This window comes from Saccostrea cucullata, unplaced genomic scaffold (assembly GCF_032062105.1).
Source record: "Saccostrea cucullata isolate Sc308-1 unplaced genomic scaffold, CSIRO_AGI_Scuc_v1 ctg19, whole genome shotgun sequence".
In the NCBI taxonomy this organism is placed as follows: Eukaryota; Metazoa; Mollusca; class Bivalvia; order Ostreida; family Ostreidae; genus Saccostrea; species Saccostrea cuccullata.
This window is the reverse complement of record NW_026940018.1, coordinates 16,716-36,479: the sequence shown is the minus strand read 5'-3', so window position 1 is coordinate 36,479 and position 19,764 is coordinate 16,716. Positions and strand designations below refer to the sequence as shown.

Here is a 19,764-nt window from a genome sequence, read left to right as displayed (position 1 = left end):
CTTTGAAATTTATATTTGTACATGTGGTTTGCAATGATGTTTTCTGTATTAACTTTTGAGTGACTGTACATGTATACCTGCTAATTATACCCTGAGTTTAACAAGTACGGGAAGATAATAAAAAATGGCTTTAATACCATTCTTATTGATTCTCATGCATATGTGATAATCCAAAGCAAACACTGCCATCTTAAGTCTAAATTAATTGGAGGAGTTGACTTGTTGTGACATGTAGAAGCATTGTAATATGAGAATTTATCAAACATAAGTGTAAAATGTTGGAATATAATTAACAGTATATGTTGTTGAAATGATTATGAGAATGCACCTTGCGTATAATCAATTTTTAGCTCACCTGAGCCGAAGGCCGTTGTCCGTCCGTCCGTCTGTCTGTCCGTCTGTAAACTTTTCACATTTTCGACTTCTTCTCAAGAACCACTGGGCCAATTTTGACCAAATTTGGTACAAAGCATCCTTGGGTGAAGGGAAATTTAAATTGTGAAAATGAAGGGACATATCCCCTCGCAAGGGGAGATAATCAAGAAAAGACAAAAATAGGGTTGGGTCATTAAAAAATCTTCTTCTCAAGAACCACTGGGCCAGTAAAGCTGAAACTTATGTGGAAGCATCCTGGGGTAGTGTAGATTCTAAATTGTTCAAATCATGACCCCCGGGGGAAGGGCGGGGCCACAATGGGGAATCAAAGTTTTATATAGAAATATATAGGAAAAATCTTTGAAAATCTTCTTCTCAAGAACCACTGGGCCAGAAAAGCTGAAACTTATATGGAAGCAACCTGGTACAGTGTAGATTCTAAATTGTTCACATCATGACCCCCGGGAGAAGGGCGGGGTCACAATGGGGAATCAAAGTTTTACATAGAAATATATAGGAAAAATCTTTGTAAATCTTCTTCTCAAGAACCACTGGGCCAGTAAAGCTGAAACTTATGTGGAAGCATACTGGGGTAGTGTAGATCCTAAATTGTTCAAATCATGACCCCCGGGGGAAGGGCGGGGCCACAATGGGGAATCAAAGTTTTATATAGAAATATATAGGAAAAATCTTTGAAAATCTTCTTCTCAAGAACCACTGGGCCAGGAAAGCTGAAACTTATGTGGAAGCATCCTGGTGTAGTATAGATTTTAAATTGTTCAAATCATGACCCCCGGGGGAAGGGCGGGGCCACAATGGGGTATCAAAGTTTTACTTAGAAATATATAGGAAAAATCTTTGAAAATCTTCTTCTCAAGAACCACTTGGCCAGAAAAGCTGAAAATTATGTGGAAGCATCCTGGTATAATGTAGATTCTAAATTGTTCAAATCATGACCCCCGGGGGAAGGGCGGGGCCACAATGGGGAATCAAAGTTTTATATAGAAATATATAGGAAAAATCTTTGAAAATCTTCTTCTCAAGAACCACTGAGCCAGAAAAGCTGAAACTTATGTGGAAGCAACCTGGTACAGTGTAGATTTTAAATTGTTCAAATCATGACCCCCGGGGGAAGGGCGGGGCCACAATGGGGTGTGTGTGTGTGTATATAGGAAAAATCTTTGAAAATCTTCTTCTCAAGAACCACTGGGCCAGAAAAGCTGAAACTTATGTGGAAGCATCCTGGTATAATGTAGATTCTAAATTGTTCAAATCATGACCCCCGGGGGAAGGGCGGGGTCACAATGGGGAATCAAAGTTTTATATAGAAATATATTGGAAAAATCTTTGAAAATCTTCTTCTCAAGAACCACTGGGCCAGAAAAAGTGAAGCTCATGTGGAAGCAGTCTGGGGTAGTGTAAATTCCAAATTGTAGGAATCATGACCCCCGGGGGAAGGGCGGGGCCATTATAGGGAATCAAAGTTTCACATAGAAATATATAGGAAAAATCTTTGAAAATCTTCTTCTCAGGAACCACTGGGCCAGAAAAGCTGAAACATATGTGCCCATGGAAGGATCATGGGGTAGTGTAGATTTCAAAATGTCTAAATTATGATCAGTGGGGTAGGGTGGGGATGCATTATGTATAACAAGGGTGAAATCCGGTAAAGAACAGAATGGTCAAAGCTTCTCAGGTGAGCGATGTGGCCCATGGGCCTCTTGTTTTTTTTACTTTACTAGATGAACTGACACTTGAGGTGAAGAGTAGGAAATGTATTGATTTTGCATTAATTTTGAATTATCACATAACTTCAATAACACTAATTCTGATATATTTGAATTAACACATATAGCAATAAAACTTTCAGAGAGTCAATAATTCTTTTTTGATTAAGAATTTTAAGGAGGAATGACTCTTGTCTAAGGGAGATAATTCAATTCATAAATTCCCGTATAAAATTCATATCTTTTACAATACTGAATTGTCTTAGGTTTTTAGCTCACCTGAGCCGAAGGCTCAAGTGAGCTTTTCTGATCACATTTTGTCCGTCGTCCGTCCGTCTGTCTGTCCGTCTGTCTGTCCGTCTGTAAACTTTTCACATTTTCGACTTCTTCTCAAGAACCACTGGGCCAATTTTGACCAAACTTGGTACAAAGCATTCTTGGGTGAAGGGGAATTTAAATTGTTAAAATGACATGTTCATAAACCCTCGTAAGGGGAGATAATCAAGAAAAGACAAAAATAGGGTTGGGTAATTAAAAAATCTTCTTCTCAAGAACCACTGGGCCAGTAAAGCTGAAACTTATGTGGAAGCATCCTGGGGTAGTGTAGATTCTAAATTGTTCAAATCATGACCCCCGGGGGAAGGGCGGGGCCACAATGGGGAATCAAAGTTTTACATAGAAATATATAGGAAAAATCTTTGAAAATCTTCTTCTCAAGAACCACTGGGCACACAAAAGCTGAAACTTATGTGGAAGCATCCTAGTATAGTGTAGATTCTAAATTGTTCACATCATGACCCCCGGGGGAAGGGCGGGGCTACAATGGGGAATCAAAGTTTTACATAGAAATATAGAGGAAAAATCTTTGAAAATCTTCTTCTCAAGAACCACTGAGCCAGTAAAGCTGAAACTTATGTGGAAGCATCCTGGTATAATGTAGATTCTAAATTGTTCAAATAATGACCCCCGGGGGAAGGGCGGGGCCACAATGGGGAATCAAAGTTTTATATAGAAATATATAGGAAAAATCTTTGAAAATCTTCTTCTCAAGAACCACTGGGCCAGAAAAAGTGAAGCTTATGTGGAAGCAGTTTGGGGTAGTGTAAATTCTAAATTGTAGGAATCATGACCCCTGGGGGAAGGGCTGGGCCATTATAGGGAATCAAAGTTTTACATAGAAATATATAGGAAAAATCTTTGAAAATCTTCTTCTCAGGAACCACTGGGCCAAAAAAGCTGAAACATATGTGCCCATGGAAGGATCATGGGGTAGTGTAGATTTCAAAATGTCTAAATGATGATCAGTGGGGTAGGGTGGGGATGCATTATGTATAACAAGGGGGAAATCTGGTAAAGAACAGAATGGTCAAAGCTTCTCAGGTGAGCGATGTGGCCCATGGGCCTCTTGTTTGCATTGTAATACTATATATCAAAATTGCTTTTATTTTGCCCTCCATATTGTTTTAGAAATTGTCATTTTTAAACAAAATGCAAATTGAGAAAGCGACTATACAAGTCACTCTCTTAATAGATTATGACAGTGCAATCCTATATAGCTTTGTTTTTGTCTTTAATGGGAAAGCTAAACCAAGCCTGATTTTTATCATTCATGCAAGTACACAATAGTTTCATATGCATTATGCAAATTTCATCGCTCCTTCATTAAGTGATATACACTGCACGCATCCGTACTTGATGGTTGTTTACTTGTTGATCAGGCTATATCATAAACTTTCCATATTCAGCTTTTACGAGGTTGCGATATAATGATGATAATCATGCATACAAAAACAAACCATCCATTTACGAGTTTCTCTTTAAAGCTCTTAGGAAGTCCTTAATATTAATGACTGGAATTTTTTTTAATAATGGCAGATTCATTAATTTCCTGTTTAAACAAATAAGAGACAACTTTATTTTTTTTAAAGCATCATAAACTTGCACTGTTGTAAGAACATCTTCCGTCTTTTCAATCTATTAAATCAGCTTCCTCTTTTCCTTTTAGTAAATGCTTATGTTTACAACTGATCATTATAGCAAGGGATTAGGGATTAAAAATAAGTTATTTTGACAGTGACTACATGTGCACACAATATAAATAGTGCATGCCATATATTATTAAATATTAAGGAGGTCCAGCCCTATCACTGACATTACCTATTCTGGTAGGATCTGATATAAGGACTTACTTTCACACTTGAGTAACTCTATAAGTGGTAGAGGCGATAGTATTTTTACAACTGATTGTAGAATTATGTATGAAGAAGATATAGACCATGAAAGCATATGCATTCCATTTAAAGGGACAGTGTCTGGGAAGAAGTGAGGATGGTTTAACTCGTAAACATTTTTAAAGCAGACATTAAAATGACAATGAGACGATACTCATTAAAGCAACTAAACTGTCACTTTTGATGGACTTGTATATACTTGGATTGGAAAGAAGGTTTAAATTCTTATCAAAAGTGGGCAGTTTATTTTCATGAGGAATTTTAAATGAAAATCAGTGCTTTGATGTGAAATTATTTGAATGTAAAGTTTGGTTTCTGAATTTGATTTGGAATCATGGCCACCATGCCTGTGTTCACTTTGGAGAGGTGTTTTAGGTAGGTGCTTCCTGAAGACTTAATGGTGTATCTTCTAGGCAAAGATTTAGTGAAGGAAATGATTCTCTTACTGAATGTGTGTAATGTATGCAGCTTAAAATGATCTTGTGATATATTGTCTGCTCATTTGATTAATTAAAATGCAAGAATTAAAATTTGCAAGATCAATTTCAAAAATGAATGATCATGCAGGTTTAATTCTTCCTCTACTCAATTTGAGAAAAAACTTTTTCTGGACAAATGAATTCAAACACCTCAAAATTGGCTTAAGATTGACTTGAACTGTTTGTGTCAGTAATTTTAGATGTGATTAGGGGACAACCATTTGGTGGAGGGAGGGGGGTTCAGATTTTGGAAATAAGTAAACTGTCCGTTAAAATGTTGAAAATAAATAATCTGTCCTTGATCTAATCTGTCTTTACTGACATGAAAATAAATAATCTGACTTGGAAAAAATTTGCCAGCCCCCCCCCCCCTCTCCCTCAGAATCAAATGCTCATTCCCATACGGATTATCTATATTTCATTCAGCTAGAGAAAAGTGCTGAAGTTTAGGGTCACCTTGATTGAGGGTTTATTTCTGTTATACGTATTCTTATAGCCATGAAACCCAGTGAAAACCTCAGATTATAGTAATATTAAGGTCAATAAATATTTAGACTTCTCATAAAGTTATGTAAGAGATCTTCCTTATTGTTCCTAGCTATATATAATTTATGGTTATTCTAGCATGAATATAACTCTTCCTAAGGAAAAATCTTCTAAAACTGCTGATGGTAATATTCAGAATTCTTTCTGCAAATGCCATGCCACAAGGTGTGACACTTTGACAGATGTCCAATTTTCCCAGCTTTATGAATTACGTGTGTGTTTGTTAATACACAGAAATTACATGAAAAGCTGACATTGAGTTTGACAACAGGAAGGAAAGACACATAGAAAAAAAGTGGGTGTGTACGTTTTGGGTTGAATAGACAACCGTGACTGACTACACACACCCGGTTAAATTGATACAAAGTTCACGATCATGACCCGGCCATTTTAAATCAAAGTAGCAGCTCATTCATTTAAATTCTGTCTTTGAATCAATTAAATGATTTTTTAAAAAGAATCTTCTTTGATCATTTGGGTAAAACAATTGTTTCTATCTGAGTATTGTGTGGTTTGGGCATTAACATGAAATAAACATTCCATTACAAATTCAAATAGGTATAGATATGTTCACAATATGAATATTTGGTGATATAAAAGAATGGGTATACTTCTAGCTTTTGGCATGTGACTTTTCTTAACATGATTGCTTATTGATACAGTACGTATTCTGTAAGCATATTGTTGTTCATTGGTTTTACCATGCTTGACTTCTGACACATATCCTTTCATTGCAGGAAATGTCATATTGACTCCGACGAGGATGATTTCATAGAACACAACCTCCAGGACCACAAAGAACCAAAATCAGCCTTACCAAATGGTGTAAACAATCACACGGATCTACCCATAAAACAAAAAGACAAGGAAAACATTAATGTGCCTAAGACTGGGGAAATTGTGTGTATTCCGACAAAAACCAAGCACCCCTTGTTAAGGAAGAGTTCCAACATCACGAATGATTCTGGACACAGCTCAGTAAGTGACAACGAAGACAACGTATTCAGGGACCATGATGACGACGCGAGCAGACGACACAGCCTGACGGTGGTAGATGCCACCGGTCACCTCGATGTGCCTACAAACTTAGACTGTCTCAAAAATACATCTCAATCGACGAGTAGTTCAGCCCTTCATGCCTTTCATTTCCCTCATCAAAGAAATGTGCCCCGCATTGCCTACAGTTTATCAGAGGAAACCTTAGGTGTAAATAGACTTGGTGGTGGACGGTCGCCGCAGGGATCACCACGGTTACGCCGGCAGCCGACGATGGAGACCAGTAGTTTTTCTGTAGTGGACGGTGCTGATGGCTATGTGCAGCTGAATCAGTACAAACTCAAAAATGAAATTGGCAAGGTATCATCATTTAATGTTCTTCTAGGGTATTACCATTTTAAGATTTGAGAAGAGCATATGGGCACATATTGTCTATGCCTCACAGAGTTATATATGTTAAATTAATTGAGGAAAGTTCCTTTACGTGATTAAGTTATGATGGGTATGAACTGACTTTTCACAAACATATACTGAAAGATGTTGAAAAAATGTGTCTGTGGCAGGTCTTTGATCATTGCTTCATGAACTTAAAAAAAAAAAGAAGTCTGACAGAGTCCATTCTTTGTAATATCTACATTTTACACAATCAATACTTTACCATTCAAGTACATATTAATCAAAAGAAGCAGTCTAGAATGATTATTTCATCTAAGTCTTTAATTAATAGGATGTTTTTCATCAATTTAACTCCCCTGGACGTATGTGAATTTGAGATGTGTTAATTACTTGCATTAATTGAGGCCATTCTTTAATTTCATTTCCATGATTGATTTATCCTCAGGGTTTCTCCAGTAAAGCACATTTTCTGGCAAAATCTTTTGGTATTAACTCATTTCTATCAACAATATATAGGCTCTTTTTTTTCTCATACAGTCTCATGAACATTACTGAATTCAAATATATTTACAGACAAACAATGTGCTTTTATAATAAACCTGAAACATTGCATCAAGGCTTAAAGCATAAGTAGGGAAATCAATGATATTTTGATAGTTAAAATTCTATACATCAAATTAGGAATTTACAATAGAATAAAAAGCATGTGGATGTTCATTGTCGGATACCCCCCCCCTCCTGGGTGATCTCATCTTTTACTGATAAGATAGAGACAAGACCACCCATGGGTATATCCAGGAATGTTTGACATTATGCAAACTGGTCATTTGTATAAAGTTGAACTCAAAATGAAAGTACCGATATGTGCAGACAGTCTGTCTCAAGACAGATCAAGAAAATTTTCTCAGCGTAAAGTTTGTGTTTAGTTATTTTAAAAATAGTGAGCAAATTTAGTGAGGTGAGCTGTACTCATTTCTAAGGTACAAGGTCAAATTCTAGTGCCATTTATAGGTCAAATCCAGGGGAAGAAACTCTACACTTCTGATGCTGCTGATTAAAAGTAATATTATATTACAAGTATAATACTGCTGTGAAGTATATAGGTCTTGAAAGTGGAGTAGTCTACATTGATTTTGTCAACAAAAATCATGAATTTCAATATGTTGTTGATTTTTGACTTCAAAAGAAAAGGGCATTAAATTTGAAATTGAAGTACAGCATGTCATATATAAACAGATGAAGGATTCCCATAAAATTCCTTTAAAAAAACAATAATTATCATCAACTACAAAGTTCATACCCTTTACAAAATCAATTTTAAAATCCCAGTATGCATTATTTAGTAGTGCCTGGTATTTAAATATACTCTATTCAACACCAAAAGAAAACATCAGATAATATCTGTAACCTTTGGAATTAAAAATTATCAATATACCATTTTGACTTCATCAATCTTTAATGTCCATCAGGGGTCAAATTAGTATTTTTATCGTTAAGCTGTTTTTTTATTCCATCTACCGGTACTTTTGAACCTCAGAAATGTATTACCCGGTAAAAAATTTTTAAAGACAATTCACATGCTTTTCTGTTTAGAATATTTCAATTGCACAAAGATATCCCACTTGTTCTTTGTGTCCAATACAAAAACAAGATCAGAGATTAGTGTTCAAGATGAAAATAAAGATAACATAGAAATAATGCTCATCAAAAGAACATATTTCTTTACTGCCATGCACTTAGCTCATCTGTTTTGATTAAAAAAAATATCCCTTTTCTGCACACAATATCGATTTACATTATACTTATAAAAGAGTAGATTTTCGTTTTTATAAACAAATAGCTTGAGCTTGTGATAGAATTACCCAGAGACATAGATGAAATTAATCACGGTAAACAGACTGCATTGTGGGTGTCCCTTGGCTATAGAGTAATGCAATATTCTGACCAGCCAGCGTGACAGACTCAATATTTCTCCTGTATTGGCTGTTAAAGCGTGTTGTTTGTCCTCAGTGGCTATACTTATAATGAAATAAACTTAACTCATTTTTGATGGCCTTGAATATGTTGAACATGCAGCCTTAATCTTTGTATTCCATTTGATGAAGACTTTGAAGTGGATGGAAAAGAATTGATGAAAACAAAATTCAGATGATTTCATAAAAATATATGATGAAAAAACAAGATTTGAAAATATTTTTAGTCATTTTATTGAAAGAAATACCATAATAAGCAGGTTTATGCAACATGAATTGGAACTCGATCAGTATAAATAAGTTTTGGTTTTTTTTTTGATGTTTCATTTAAATACCATAAGAAAATATTTACAGCAACTACAAATTGTCACTTAAAGTCTTTATTCCAAATTTATAAAAAAAAAAAATATCTTTATTTGTATAAAAAAAATATAATAAAAACCAGAAATCAAGCTCAAAAGTCCATTAAAACTATTCAGATAATGACCTCGTAGGTTGGATCAGGTGCCATGGAGGAGTAACAGCCCCTGTCATGCTCTCTATGATAGGGCAAGCACAAAAATTTGTAGACAATTCAATGATTGATTGTAAAGTATTTGCTGACATGGTCATTGTTTCAACCATAGAATTTTGCAAACAAGACTGGTGATATACTTGTTTCATAAACTTTTTTGTCATTAGCTTGCATTGTTTTAGAAATTGTTCGTACAAAGAGCACACTCTTGCATAATAAATGGGAGACAAACACCATATGCAGGTGATGGTGATATTTTGTGTATTTAAAGAAAGTGACAAATAAAAGAAAGATTATAGATATCATATTTACCATTAATGTCTTTTCTTTAGTAAATTATCCAAATATGAATCAGATGTGTCAGACTCTGTGGTATCTTTAATTTCAAGTTTTAAAGGATTATACCTGTATTTAATCAATGTAGGAATGAAAATGAAAATTGCTAATTGATAAAATGTCATAGATATTTGTTTAAATGTTGAATTGAAGGCCACAACAAGAGCTGTCTTCATTTTTACCATAAATGGTTACCGTAGTGTTATTTTAGTTAATGAATATCATGGCCAATTTTGAAGATTTTTCAGTCTTTGTCTTGCATAAACAGACATCCTTGTCCTTGGTTAAAAACCCATAATTTGCTTAAAATCTTTATGTATTTGTATTATATTCCATAACATGATCAGTATTTTTTTATTTACAGGGTTCATATGGCATTGTAAAACTAGCATACAACGAACAAGATGATGTTCATTATGTGAGTGCTATGTCAAATTCTCATTTTGAGCTCTGCTGGTCAAAGACCAGAGGAGCATCATATATATTGGTAAAATGTTTTTGCCCATCTACCTGTCTGTCTGTTTGTCTAATTTTTTTTTTAAATGCCTCCCCTACATTTTTGGACCAATTTCTATAAAACTAAAACTTGTTCCAAAAGACTACAATTCCATAGATGGGTGTTTACCATGTAACTGAAAAATGATTTTTTTATATTCTTAAATTCTTTCAAATGCTATTCCTCCTACAGTTTTGGATCAATTTCACTAGAACAAGCTAGTACAGAAGTAGACAACAATAAGATACATAAATATATTCTGTTTTAATTATTTTGACAAAGGATGATACAATGGTTAATACAAAATAACGACAAAAACTATTTGAGAGACTTTCAAAATACCACTTTTACAATTTAGTTTACATACATATATACTACACTTTATTTCCATTAATAGGTGTTGCCATGGTAACTTTAATAAAAATTTTACCATTCTTTCAATAGTCTAATTGGTCTGATTTCATTGGAAACTATTATACACAAGTAACCTTTACAATTACATCACTAAATGGTATACGATTAAGATCTGCAATGCTAATTATCAGGTTTTAATCTTTGATTCTATGAACAATATAATTGCAAAGTGACTGTAAATCTAGAATGATATGTGGAATATTGTTTCAAAATGCAATTCTCATAATGTTTTATTTAGTTTTTTTCAATAACTTCTTGCACAAGAGTACTAAACTTAAAGCTCAATTTTCTATTTATTGTTGTTGCCATGGTACCAAAAAAAAGAATGTGTATTATTAAAAAAAGGTCTTTTGCAAGAAACAGACTTAATTTTAAAACCACACTGACAGTGTTTAATTCACAGTTTAAGGTTAACAAGGTTTTAAAAGTTAAATCAGAAAAAAATAAATGAAAATAAAATAAAAAAATTAATAATAATAGATCCTGTTTCCAAATACAATAGCTTGGAATGCCTATTTTCCCAGATATGAAGGCATCTTCTATTTTCATTTAAACTTGGGCTGTGTGTTGTATTTACAAATAGAATTGTACTGGTACTTGCTCTGTGGTAATTTCTTATGACAGCCAAGATTTACATAAGTATTTATTTCCTGTTGGCCATTATCTGTTCATTATTGGGACATTTAGTGTAATTAAGAGCTAGTCTGGCCTCTGGATGTTTGTTTGCAGTAGCTAGCTCATCACAATTCAGCAGTTTTCCTTATCTTCCCAAGTCAAAAAAATCAGATTATGGTCTTATTTTCCCAACAAGACCATGTTCTGAAATATTGATGCCTCATTTGAGTTCCTGAGTTGCTTAATGAATGAAGGAACTCTTGCCTTCTTTTTGCCGTTACAAAGAGGAATTGTTACAATCGATTGTGGAAAAGGAAGGCTTTTGTGTGATTGGTTACGTAACTTTGTCAATGATTGTTTAAAGTTAATTTCATTTTCAAAATAAAAAAAAAAAATTACCAGAATTTCAAAGAAATGTTGGAAATTGATAAACCTTAGATGAAATTACAAAGATATACAATGATCTATTAAAAAGCCTTTTGGTAGACAGTTTTAGAGGGATTAGGTGCATTGTTTAGGTTTGTTGCCATGGCAATTGCAATAAAGCTCTGTCTACTTTAAGAAATTAAGGTCACTTCTACGATTTCCCACAATAGATTGTGTATTCTTTTGATTGATTCTTCCAATTCCCACAACCTGAATTTTTTTTTCAGTGGTTATATTGAAAAATATCAAGTGTCAATCACAAAGTTTGTGATTAAAAAAACAACTGTGCAGAAATGTTTATTAAATAATTTTCCTTTTCTTCAGGCAATGAAAATTCTTTCCAAAAGCCGGTTAAAGAAAAAAGCTGGATTTTTTAGTAAGCCTTTTACTTGTTTAGAAACAGTATAAGCTATACCTTGAGTTAGATTTGAATAAAGTTTTGATCATCGTATGTGATTTTATTATATACCTAATGTGTATCACTCAATTTTACTGTTAATTTACACTATCACGTGATGCCGTGATCCGATTTTCCGGATCACCACACTGTGGTTTTCTGAATCCATATCACCACTCTCTGAAACTGATGACGTAGTACGCAAAAACATGACGTTATTTTTCTTGCGCGTTAAAAAGTCCCTTGTTATTATGCTTTTGTTTATGGATAAATATTACACAATTGATCTTTAAAGTTTTATTTCGATATATTTAGTTATTTATAAGGGTGTATATAATAAATTTATCATTATAACAGTAACTTGATCCGAAGAACCACATCACTTCTCGTTGACAGGCGCGGATCACCAGATCAAACTCGATGCTTCGCGTCTCGTTAGATCTGATGATCCGCGCCTGTTAACTTGACGTGATATGACCCTTCGGATCAAGTTACTGTTATAATAATATATATGTAATATATACATACAGTGTATGTTACATATTAAAAGTTTTTTGATATGGTTTGAAATTACTTAAGATGCTTAAATTTGACTGAAGAAATAATTTTCAAAAATTTTTTTAAAAAATGTGTTTTTCAACAGGAAGGCCTCCCCCTTCCAGGGATGGCAAACAAGTAGCTCGCCCCCTTGCCCCGATGGATCGGGTTTACAGAGAAATAGCAATTCTGAAGAAATTGGATCATCCAAATGTTGTCCGTCTAGTGGAAGTCTTAGATGACCCAAATGAAGACAATTTATACATGGGTAAAAATCTAAATTTTATAAATTCATTTCTCTTAAGAAACAATATTCTTGGGAATTAATAGTTATTAATATAATTTTAAATCAAATCAGTGTTCCAAAGGTTGAAGTTCTAATTTATGTATCGTTTCACTAAAGAGCTGACTCTCCTCATTACTGGCCATGAATTCATATGAAATTTGAAATGATGTCCTGTATTTTTTTCTCCATGATGAATGAGAGTTGTAGGATAAATATTTCTATCTCTCAAGTGATGTGACACAAATACTCAAGCAATTCTGACTAATGGATGGCTTTTTATGCACAAAACTAAAAACTTCCTGTGAATCAAAGAAATAACAGTCATGTCTGCTCCTATTATCAGATAGGTTTTTGATCCCAACCTGATCAAAGATGTTTGCTGTTCTGAGTCTAAACACACAGATCACGAGAGACATGTTTTAATTAATAGCTGGGATATGACCGATTTTCATTTCCGTTAAAACTTAAAATCCCTGTAAGGCCTCTTTAAGTGCAGTATTTTAACCCCCTCTAAAAAATTGATGTTATAGTAATATTATGGAAGTTAACGCTCTGTTGATCAACTACAGTGCTTACACCAAAACAAAAGAAATAAAAGTCATGAAAATCATAGTAAAGAAGCGTTTGATCACTTGTTAGACCCAGCTTCATCAATAGTCTTCTTTATTTAAAGCAATTACTGAGTAGAACGGCCTTGGATACCTTGTAGCTGGAAGTAGGACAGACTAGTACTTGTGCACTGAAAAGTCTAATCAAGGATGTAAACAATGAGACCCTTTGGCAACTGCATGTTCACATCTGTGATTCATACTTCAATTGAGATTCGATCATCAACCATCTTTTTGACATGCCAATGAAATTTTGCTTTAATTCTAAGAAAAAAATCTAATTTATAAGTAAAATACATTACAATTTAGCTTGCAGGCAAAATTGGACAAAAATCTTCTTTTTTCTTGACAGTCATTTATCTCTGTCAGAGTTATCTCCCTTATAAGCGGGTCAGTGAACCTTAATTGGTTTGGCAGTCTAGGAAATCTACATGATTTTGAACTTTTTTATGTCATCTGATTCTCCCATGTGACCTCTGCTATTGTTAGCTGTTTAAAAAGTGTGTCTTATGATGGACATAACCTTTAGTACTGTTAAATTCATGAGAATGGGGTACCAAAAATTTTCCATTTCTTCATCAAGTCAGCATGGTACAAGGTCCAGGATGGGGAAAGTTTGTCATGGAATGAATTTTTATTCCACTGTATCATGGAAAATTAATATGTTGACGGTGCGACCGTTATGTGGAGCGCATATATTTATTTTGTTATAATTTAGATTGGGCTCATCAAACTGCACTTGACATTTGGTGCATCTAGACTCTGATGTCACGTGACATCGTACGTAACTTACATTTCCAAAAAGAAGCCTGAACAATGCTGAAAGTAAATGAAGAACGTTCTGTTTACTATTCATCTTCAATATTTATCCATTACATCAGGGCATGTTTACTTTTAGTTGAACTTTTGATGCTATTCTCGCGAGAACGCAGCTTTACCAAGTGATGCATTGTGGGTCCAAATTACTGCATCAAAAAATTCTATTGAATGAATGTCCAGTAGTCAGAATTTTTCTTTGCACAGGCGTTGCTTTAAGAGCTCGCAGTGATGAGCATCGTGAACTCGCTGCGCTCGCTAGTAGTTCCTGAAAATTACCTATAGCAAGCATACTGCAGACATGGTGACTATATATAATTGACTTAGGCATATGAGCCCTTTACTAAAGTGACAAAATTTTCACTATTTCTAGTTATAGTTTCATATAATCTATAAGAATATATGCCAGGATGAAATTTTTCATGAGCAGGCAGTTTCATTTAATTATGTTAAAATAAATTCTTTACAAACAGAAAGTGATATGCAATGTAGAATTGAAAATTGATCTATGCAATCGAGAGCATCTTCACATTATAATCTGTAGCATATATATTTATTTTATCTTTTGTACATTTCAGCCTTTGAACTTGTTGAAAAGGGGTAAGTATTTTCTTTTTCTATTAGATATATTTTCTTTATTTTATTTCTATCTACCATGTATTTATTAGGAGATATATTCCATAAATTCATATTACTCCATTTTTTTGGCCAGAGAAGTGTTGGAGGTGCCCACAGACAAGCCTCTATCAGAAGAACAAGCATGGTCCTTCATGCGAGACATCATACTGGGAACAGAATACTGTAAGATATAAATCCTATACAGAGTTTCATGAAAATCTTAGACAGGTTTGGTATCCCAAAGACTTTATGTATTCATCAAATACACACTTCTTTAATAATTTGACTGCCCTTGGACAAGCACTTTATATCATCAATGTTTCAGTTCACCTAGCTGAAAAAGCACACAAGCTTAATACACTGGGAGTTACATGGTTTTCTTAGTGTAAAGTTAATGTACTGGTGTTACCCTTATTAGATCCATAAATTCACTTCCCACAGGGAAGAAATAAAGTTTGTTGAGTAAATTATATACATGTATTGCTAGCATCGATTTTAATCAGACACAGGAACATGTAGTAACTACAGGTCATTCTATTTTAATACATACATGTACTGTGCGTACAGACTCTCTGTAGTGTACAGATGTATTTTTTAGCTCACTTGAGCCGAAGGCTCAAGTGAGCTTTTCTGATCAAAATTTGTCCGTTGTCTGTCGTCGTTGTAGTCAATAACTTTTCACATTTTCATCTTCTTCTCAAGAACTACTGGACCAATTTCAGCCAAACTTGCCACAAAGTATCCTTGGATGAAGGAGATTCAAGTTTGTTCAAATGAAGGGCTATCCCCTCTTCCAAGGGTTATGAATTAGTGAAAAATTAATGTTATCTTTTAAAAATATTCTTCTCCAGAACCACTGGGCCAGGAAAGATGAAACTCATGTGGAATCATCCTCAGGTAGTGCAGATCAAATTTGTCCAAATCATGACTCCTAGGGGTAGGGTGGGGCCACAATGGAGTATCAAAATTCAACATAGGAATACATAGGAAAAATCTTTAAAAATCTTCTTCTCCAGAACCACTGGGCCAGAAAAGATGAAACTCATGTTGAATCATCCTCAGGTAGCGAAGATTCAATTTTTTTCAAATCATGTCCCCTGGGGGTAGGGTGGGGCCACAATGGGGTATCAAAGCTCAACATAGGAATGCATAGGAAAAATCCTTAAAAATATTCCTCTCCAGAACCACTGGGCCAGGAAAGATATGAAACTCATGTGGAATCATCCCCAGGTAGTGAAGATTCAAGTTTGTTCAAATCATGACCCCCGGGGGTAGGGTGGGGCCACAATGGGTGATCAAAGTTCAACATAGGAATAAATAGGAAAAATCTTTAAGAATCTTCTTCTCAAGATTCACTGGGCCATGAAAAATGAAACTCATGCAGAAGCATCTTCTGAAAGGGAAGATTCAAATTTGTTCAAATCATGACCCCTTAGGCAAGGGTGTGGCCGCAATGGGTGATCAAGGTTTTACATAGAAATTCATGGTAAAAATCGTTAAAATTCTTCACAAAGCCATCATGATATTGATCATCAATTTAAAAGCATAAAAAAGGTAACGTAGATTTGAAATTCAGGAGAACAGAGGAGCCATAAAGTGGACAAATGAATACAAAGGCTATATCAATAAAAAATTTTATCTTATAAACAACAAAACCATAATGTGTCACAAAAGCATTCTAAGGAAGTGTAGATTTAATTTTGTTTAAATACCCCTCCCCAGAACCCATTTTTATAATATTTTAAACTTTTCAATACTGAACTAATTTTTGCTTTTACTTAGCCAGTTGCTCAGCAGAGCGATGTGGCCCCTGGGCCTCTTGTTTTTTTAAATTTTTTTTTTCTTTCTTTAAATGTTTTGTCAAAAGGAAGTTGAGTCACTATTTCAGCATTTTCAAATTGGTTTTTCAGACAAAAACATTCCCATTGTATTTTCCGTAGAAAAAAATATTATACTTTCTTTTTCAAACCAATTATATAACTGTATTGACATTTCTGATAATACAATGTACCTGATAATTATTAAAACCTCTGTATGCCAGAATTGTGAAATACACATTTCCTTGGAAAGTACATTTTGTGACAAATACTTAAGACTAAATCAACAATTTATCATTATCAGAGTGTGATCTCACTGTATCCTTTTCTTCATTTCCTTGGCTTTTGACCAGGGGATTTTCTAACAATGGTTTCTCTGTATCATTCCAATGTACCCTAATACCTCGAGTGCCTACACACTGATTTGCCGTAAATCAACCCATTTCCAGAATTTCCTTTCCAAGGTCTTGTTTCCTGGCTTTTGCTCCCAGTATAATTAGATCTTGGCTAAATACATCAATATAGTATTGTTATGCCAGTTTAATCTTGTTAGTGGGTTGTCGCTGTAATTAAAAGTAAAATTAAAAAGAATTCGAAATTTGGGAAATTGATCTCAGAAAAAAAAATCAACCATAAAAGTGATAATTCGGTCAGAAAAACAGCTCAATTTTACTGTCTATCTATTTAATCCCAGTGGAAAGTGTTTTGGGTGTTTTGATGCAAGTAACATGCAAAATTTAGGGATGAACAAAGGTTTTATTTGCAGATTTGAGGGGGGGAAAAACACATTTATTCCATTTTTATTTCCGGCAAAAGTCAGCACAACCTAAAATGAATGCACTGTCGGTAGTAAACAGCTTTTCCTTTAATTAGATATTAATCAATTATAAGCACAATATGTCCTTGTACATTTCACTATAAAGATTTTTTTATGTTTGCAGGAAATGTTTGGTGCACTGCAAAAACAACCCTGAAATAAAATCTTTGATGATTATTAGTAAATAGTATATTTATTGAATTTTTTTTCAGTGCATTATCAGAAAATTATTCATCGAGATATCAAGCCTTCCAACTTACTCCTTGGAGATGATGGTCATTTAAAGGTAATTAAAAAAACATGTAATGAACTACAGTGAAACACAGTTATAACGAACGCACTTATAATGAATTGATGCATACTGCAATAAGTTATATTTCCTGCAGATTGCAGATTTTGGGGTCAGTAATGAGTTCACAGGAAGTGACATCACACTTACAAATACTGCAGGCACGCCAGCCTTCATGGCTCCAGAAACCCTCAAAGGTACTGACAAAATATTTAAATCTTTTTCTTTTGAAATTTTTAGAAATTTTACCTTATTTATAACACTTTTTAAGTTTCCTAAATGGTTTATGTTTTGAAAATAAACTCATTTTTATTTTCCAGAGGAAAAAGAAAACTTCAGTGGAAAGGTAAGGACTTTTGGAATTTGCAAAGTATCATCTCGGCTTTTCTGTTGTGAACTGACAAACTTTTTATATTAAAAAAAAAAAACAATCTTTCCATTAATGATAGGAAAAAAGGATGTGTTTGTGACACACTAATGCCCCTTGTATGGCAGCTTACAGCCACGGTTAATCTAACTCCAAGGTCAGGGTCAAAAGGTCAAATTTGGTTGTATCTGAAGTAAGGTATTGTCACAAGGAACACTTCAAGCCATAGCCCCACTCACTCAAAAAGTTATGAGCAAGGTTAAAGTTTTTGCAGATCGACAAACAGACTGACGGACAGGACAAAAACTACATACCCCCCTAATCTTTGATTAAGGAGGCATAAAAATAGAAAGATATCTCAAAGAGAGCATTTTATTGCCAACATACATGTTATTTTAGAGTTAAATCTAGAAGTTGCTCCCTAAAATGATCGATGATTAAAATATCCAAACTACTTTCTCAATCACAAGAAAATATGAATGGAAATGTAGAAAAAAATAAAAATAAGATTCTTCAGAAAATGAACATATGTTAAAAATAGATTCATCATATCAGTGACTATCAAGCTGTATGTAGGACCTACTAGTACATGCTTAGAAATGGTTAATATACTGAGAGGATATGACTTGTTTGATAAGAGATACTACTGTTTCATATTGTTCATCTCTAGCTATAATTTAGTACTCTGTGTTTGAATATTTGTACATGTATCTTCTAATGAGATGCTATGGCATGGCTGAAATTTAAAGTCCACCTTCTAAATTAAAAAAAGATGGCATTGTTGATGAGCAATTCTGATATCTCCACAACACACAAAAAAATCAATCATCTATACATGCATTAGCTATTAGATATTCAATACACTGTAGCATGAGATGATGGTATATTGTCATATAACTACCTGGTATTGTTTCAAATGACAATCACTACAAATAGATGGGGATACAACACAGGAAATCCATATTGCTATCCAAAGATAAAAGGGACATAGCAGGCTTCTGATTTTTCATAGACCTAAAAAGATTGATTTGTCAACATATTTCAAAAGAGAACAAAATTGATAGCGGGATTAGTATAGTCTATCGAGTCACTGGGTACAAAGTATAGGAGAGAGCAATGCTATTGGAAAATTGTAGACTAATATGTAGGAAAGCTAGCTGACCAGATGCTGTGACAATTTGATGGAAATTCTCTCCGTGGTAGTCATGACAGATTGACAGCAAAAGTAGAAGAAAATGAATATTTAGCCGTATTTTTTTCCCACAGGATCTCATGAGAAATACTGCCTATCCCGAAACATATTAAAATGTTTTGTCAGAACGGAGAGGCTGGTCTGCCAGAACCAGATTAGTGCTGCAGCCCTACAAGTTCTAGATGACCATTTAAAAGCCATTATTCCCGAAGTCTTAGGTGCTTCTAGGACACTTAATGACAGTTCGGCTGTCTTAATGCATTTTCAAATTAAATTTACCGGTGGTAGGATAGAGATTGAGAAATGTTGCGTGCGGCCTGCTTAGGACTGGAGAAGGTGCATTTATTGTAATCAAAGGGGGCTGGAGATTTTAAATAAGCGGCAGATTTGTTTCCAATACAAGATTATCCCTTTATACACAGCTAAGTTCATTTGTATCTGTCAGGGACATATAAGATTACATACACTGTGGTAAATAATTAGAAGTTTATATAAT

General features: G+C 34.2%; 1 protein-coding gene across 4 annotated transcripts in view; it reads left to right on the top strand.

The window, feature by feature from the left end:
• LOC134254543 (calcium/calmodulin-dependent protein kinase kinase 1-like) overlaps window positions 1-19,764 on the top strand; it is a 56,496-nt gene that overhangs the window by 32,610 nt on the left and 4,122 nt on the right. For 3 of the 4 annotated variants that reach the window (XM_062737069.1, XM_062737067.1, XM_062737068.1), the window contains exons 5-13: window positions 6,096-6,714; window positions 9,938-9,991; window positions 11,849-11,900; window positions 12,565-12,726; window positions 14,747-14,768; window positions 14,881-14,969; window positions 17,633-17,706; window positions 17,807-17,906; window positions 18,030-18,055. In XM_062737069.1, coding sequence (XP_062593053.1) covers window positions 6,096-6,714; window positions 9,938-9,991; window positions 11,849-11,900; window positions 12,565-12,726; window positions 14,747-14,768; window positions 14,881-14,969; window positions 17,633-17,706; window positions 17,807-17,906; window positions 18,030-18,055 — 1,198 coding nt within the window. Of the gene's footprint in view, window positions 1-4,113; window positions 4,709-6,095; window positions 6,715-9,937; window positions 9,992-11,848; window positions 11,901-12,564; window positions 12,727-14,746; window positions 14,769-14,880; window positions 14,970-17,632; window positions 17,707-17,806; window positions 17,907-18,029; window positions 18,056-19,764 lie in introns of those variants that run through there. The other variant, XM_062737070.1, reaches the window with a different exon arrangement.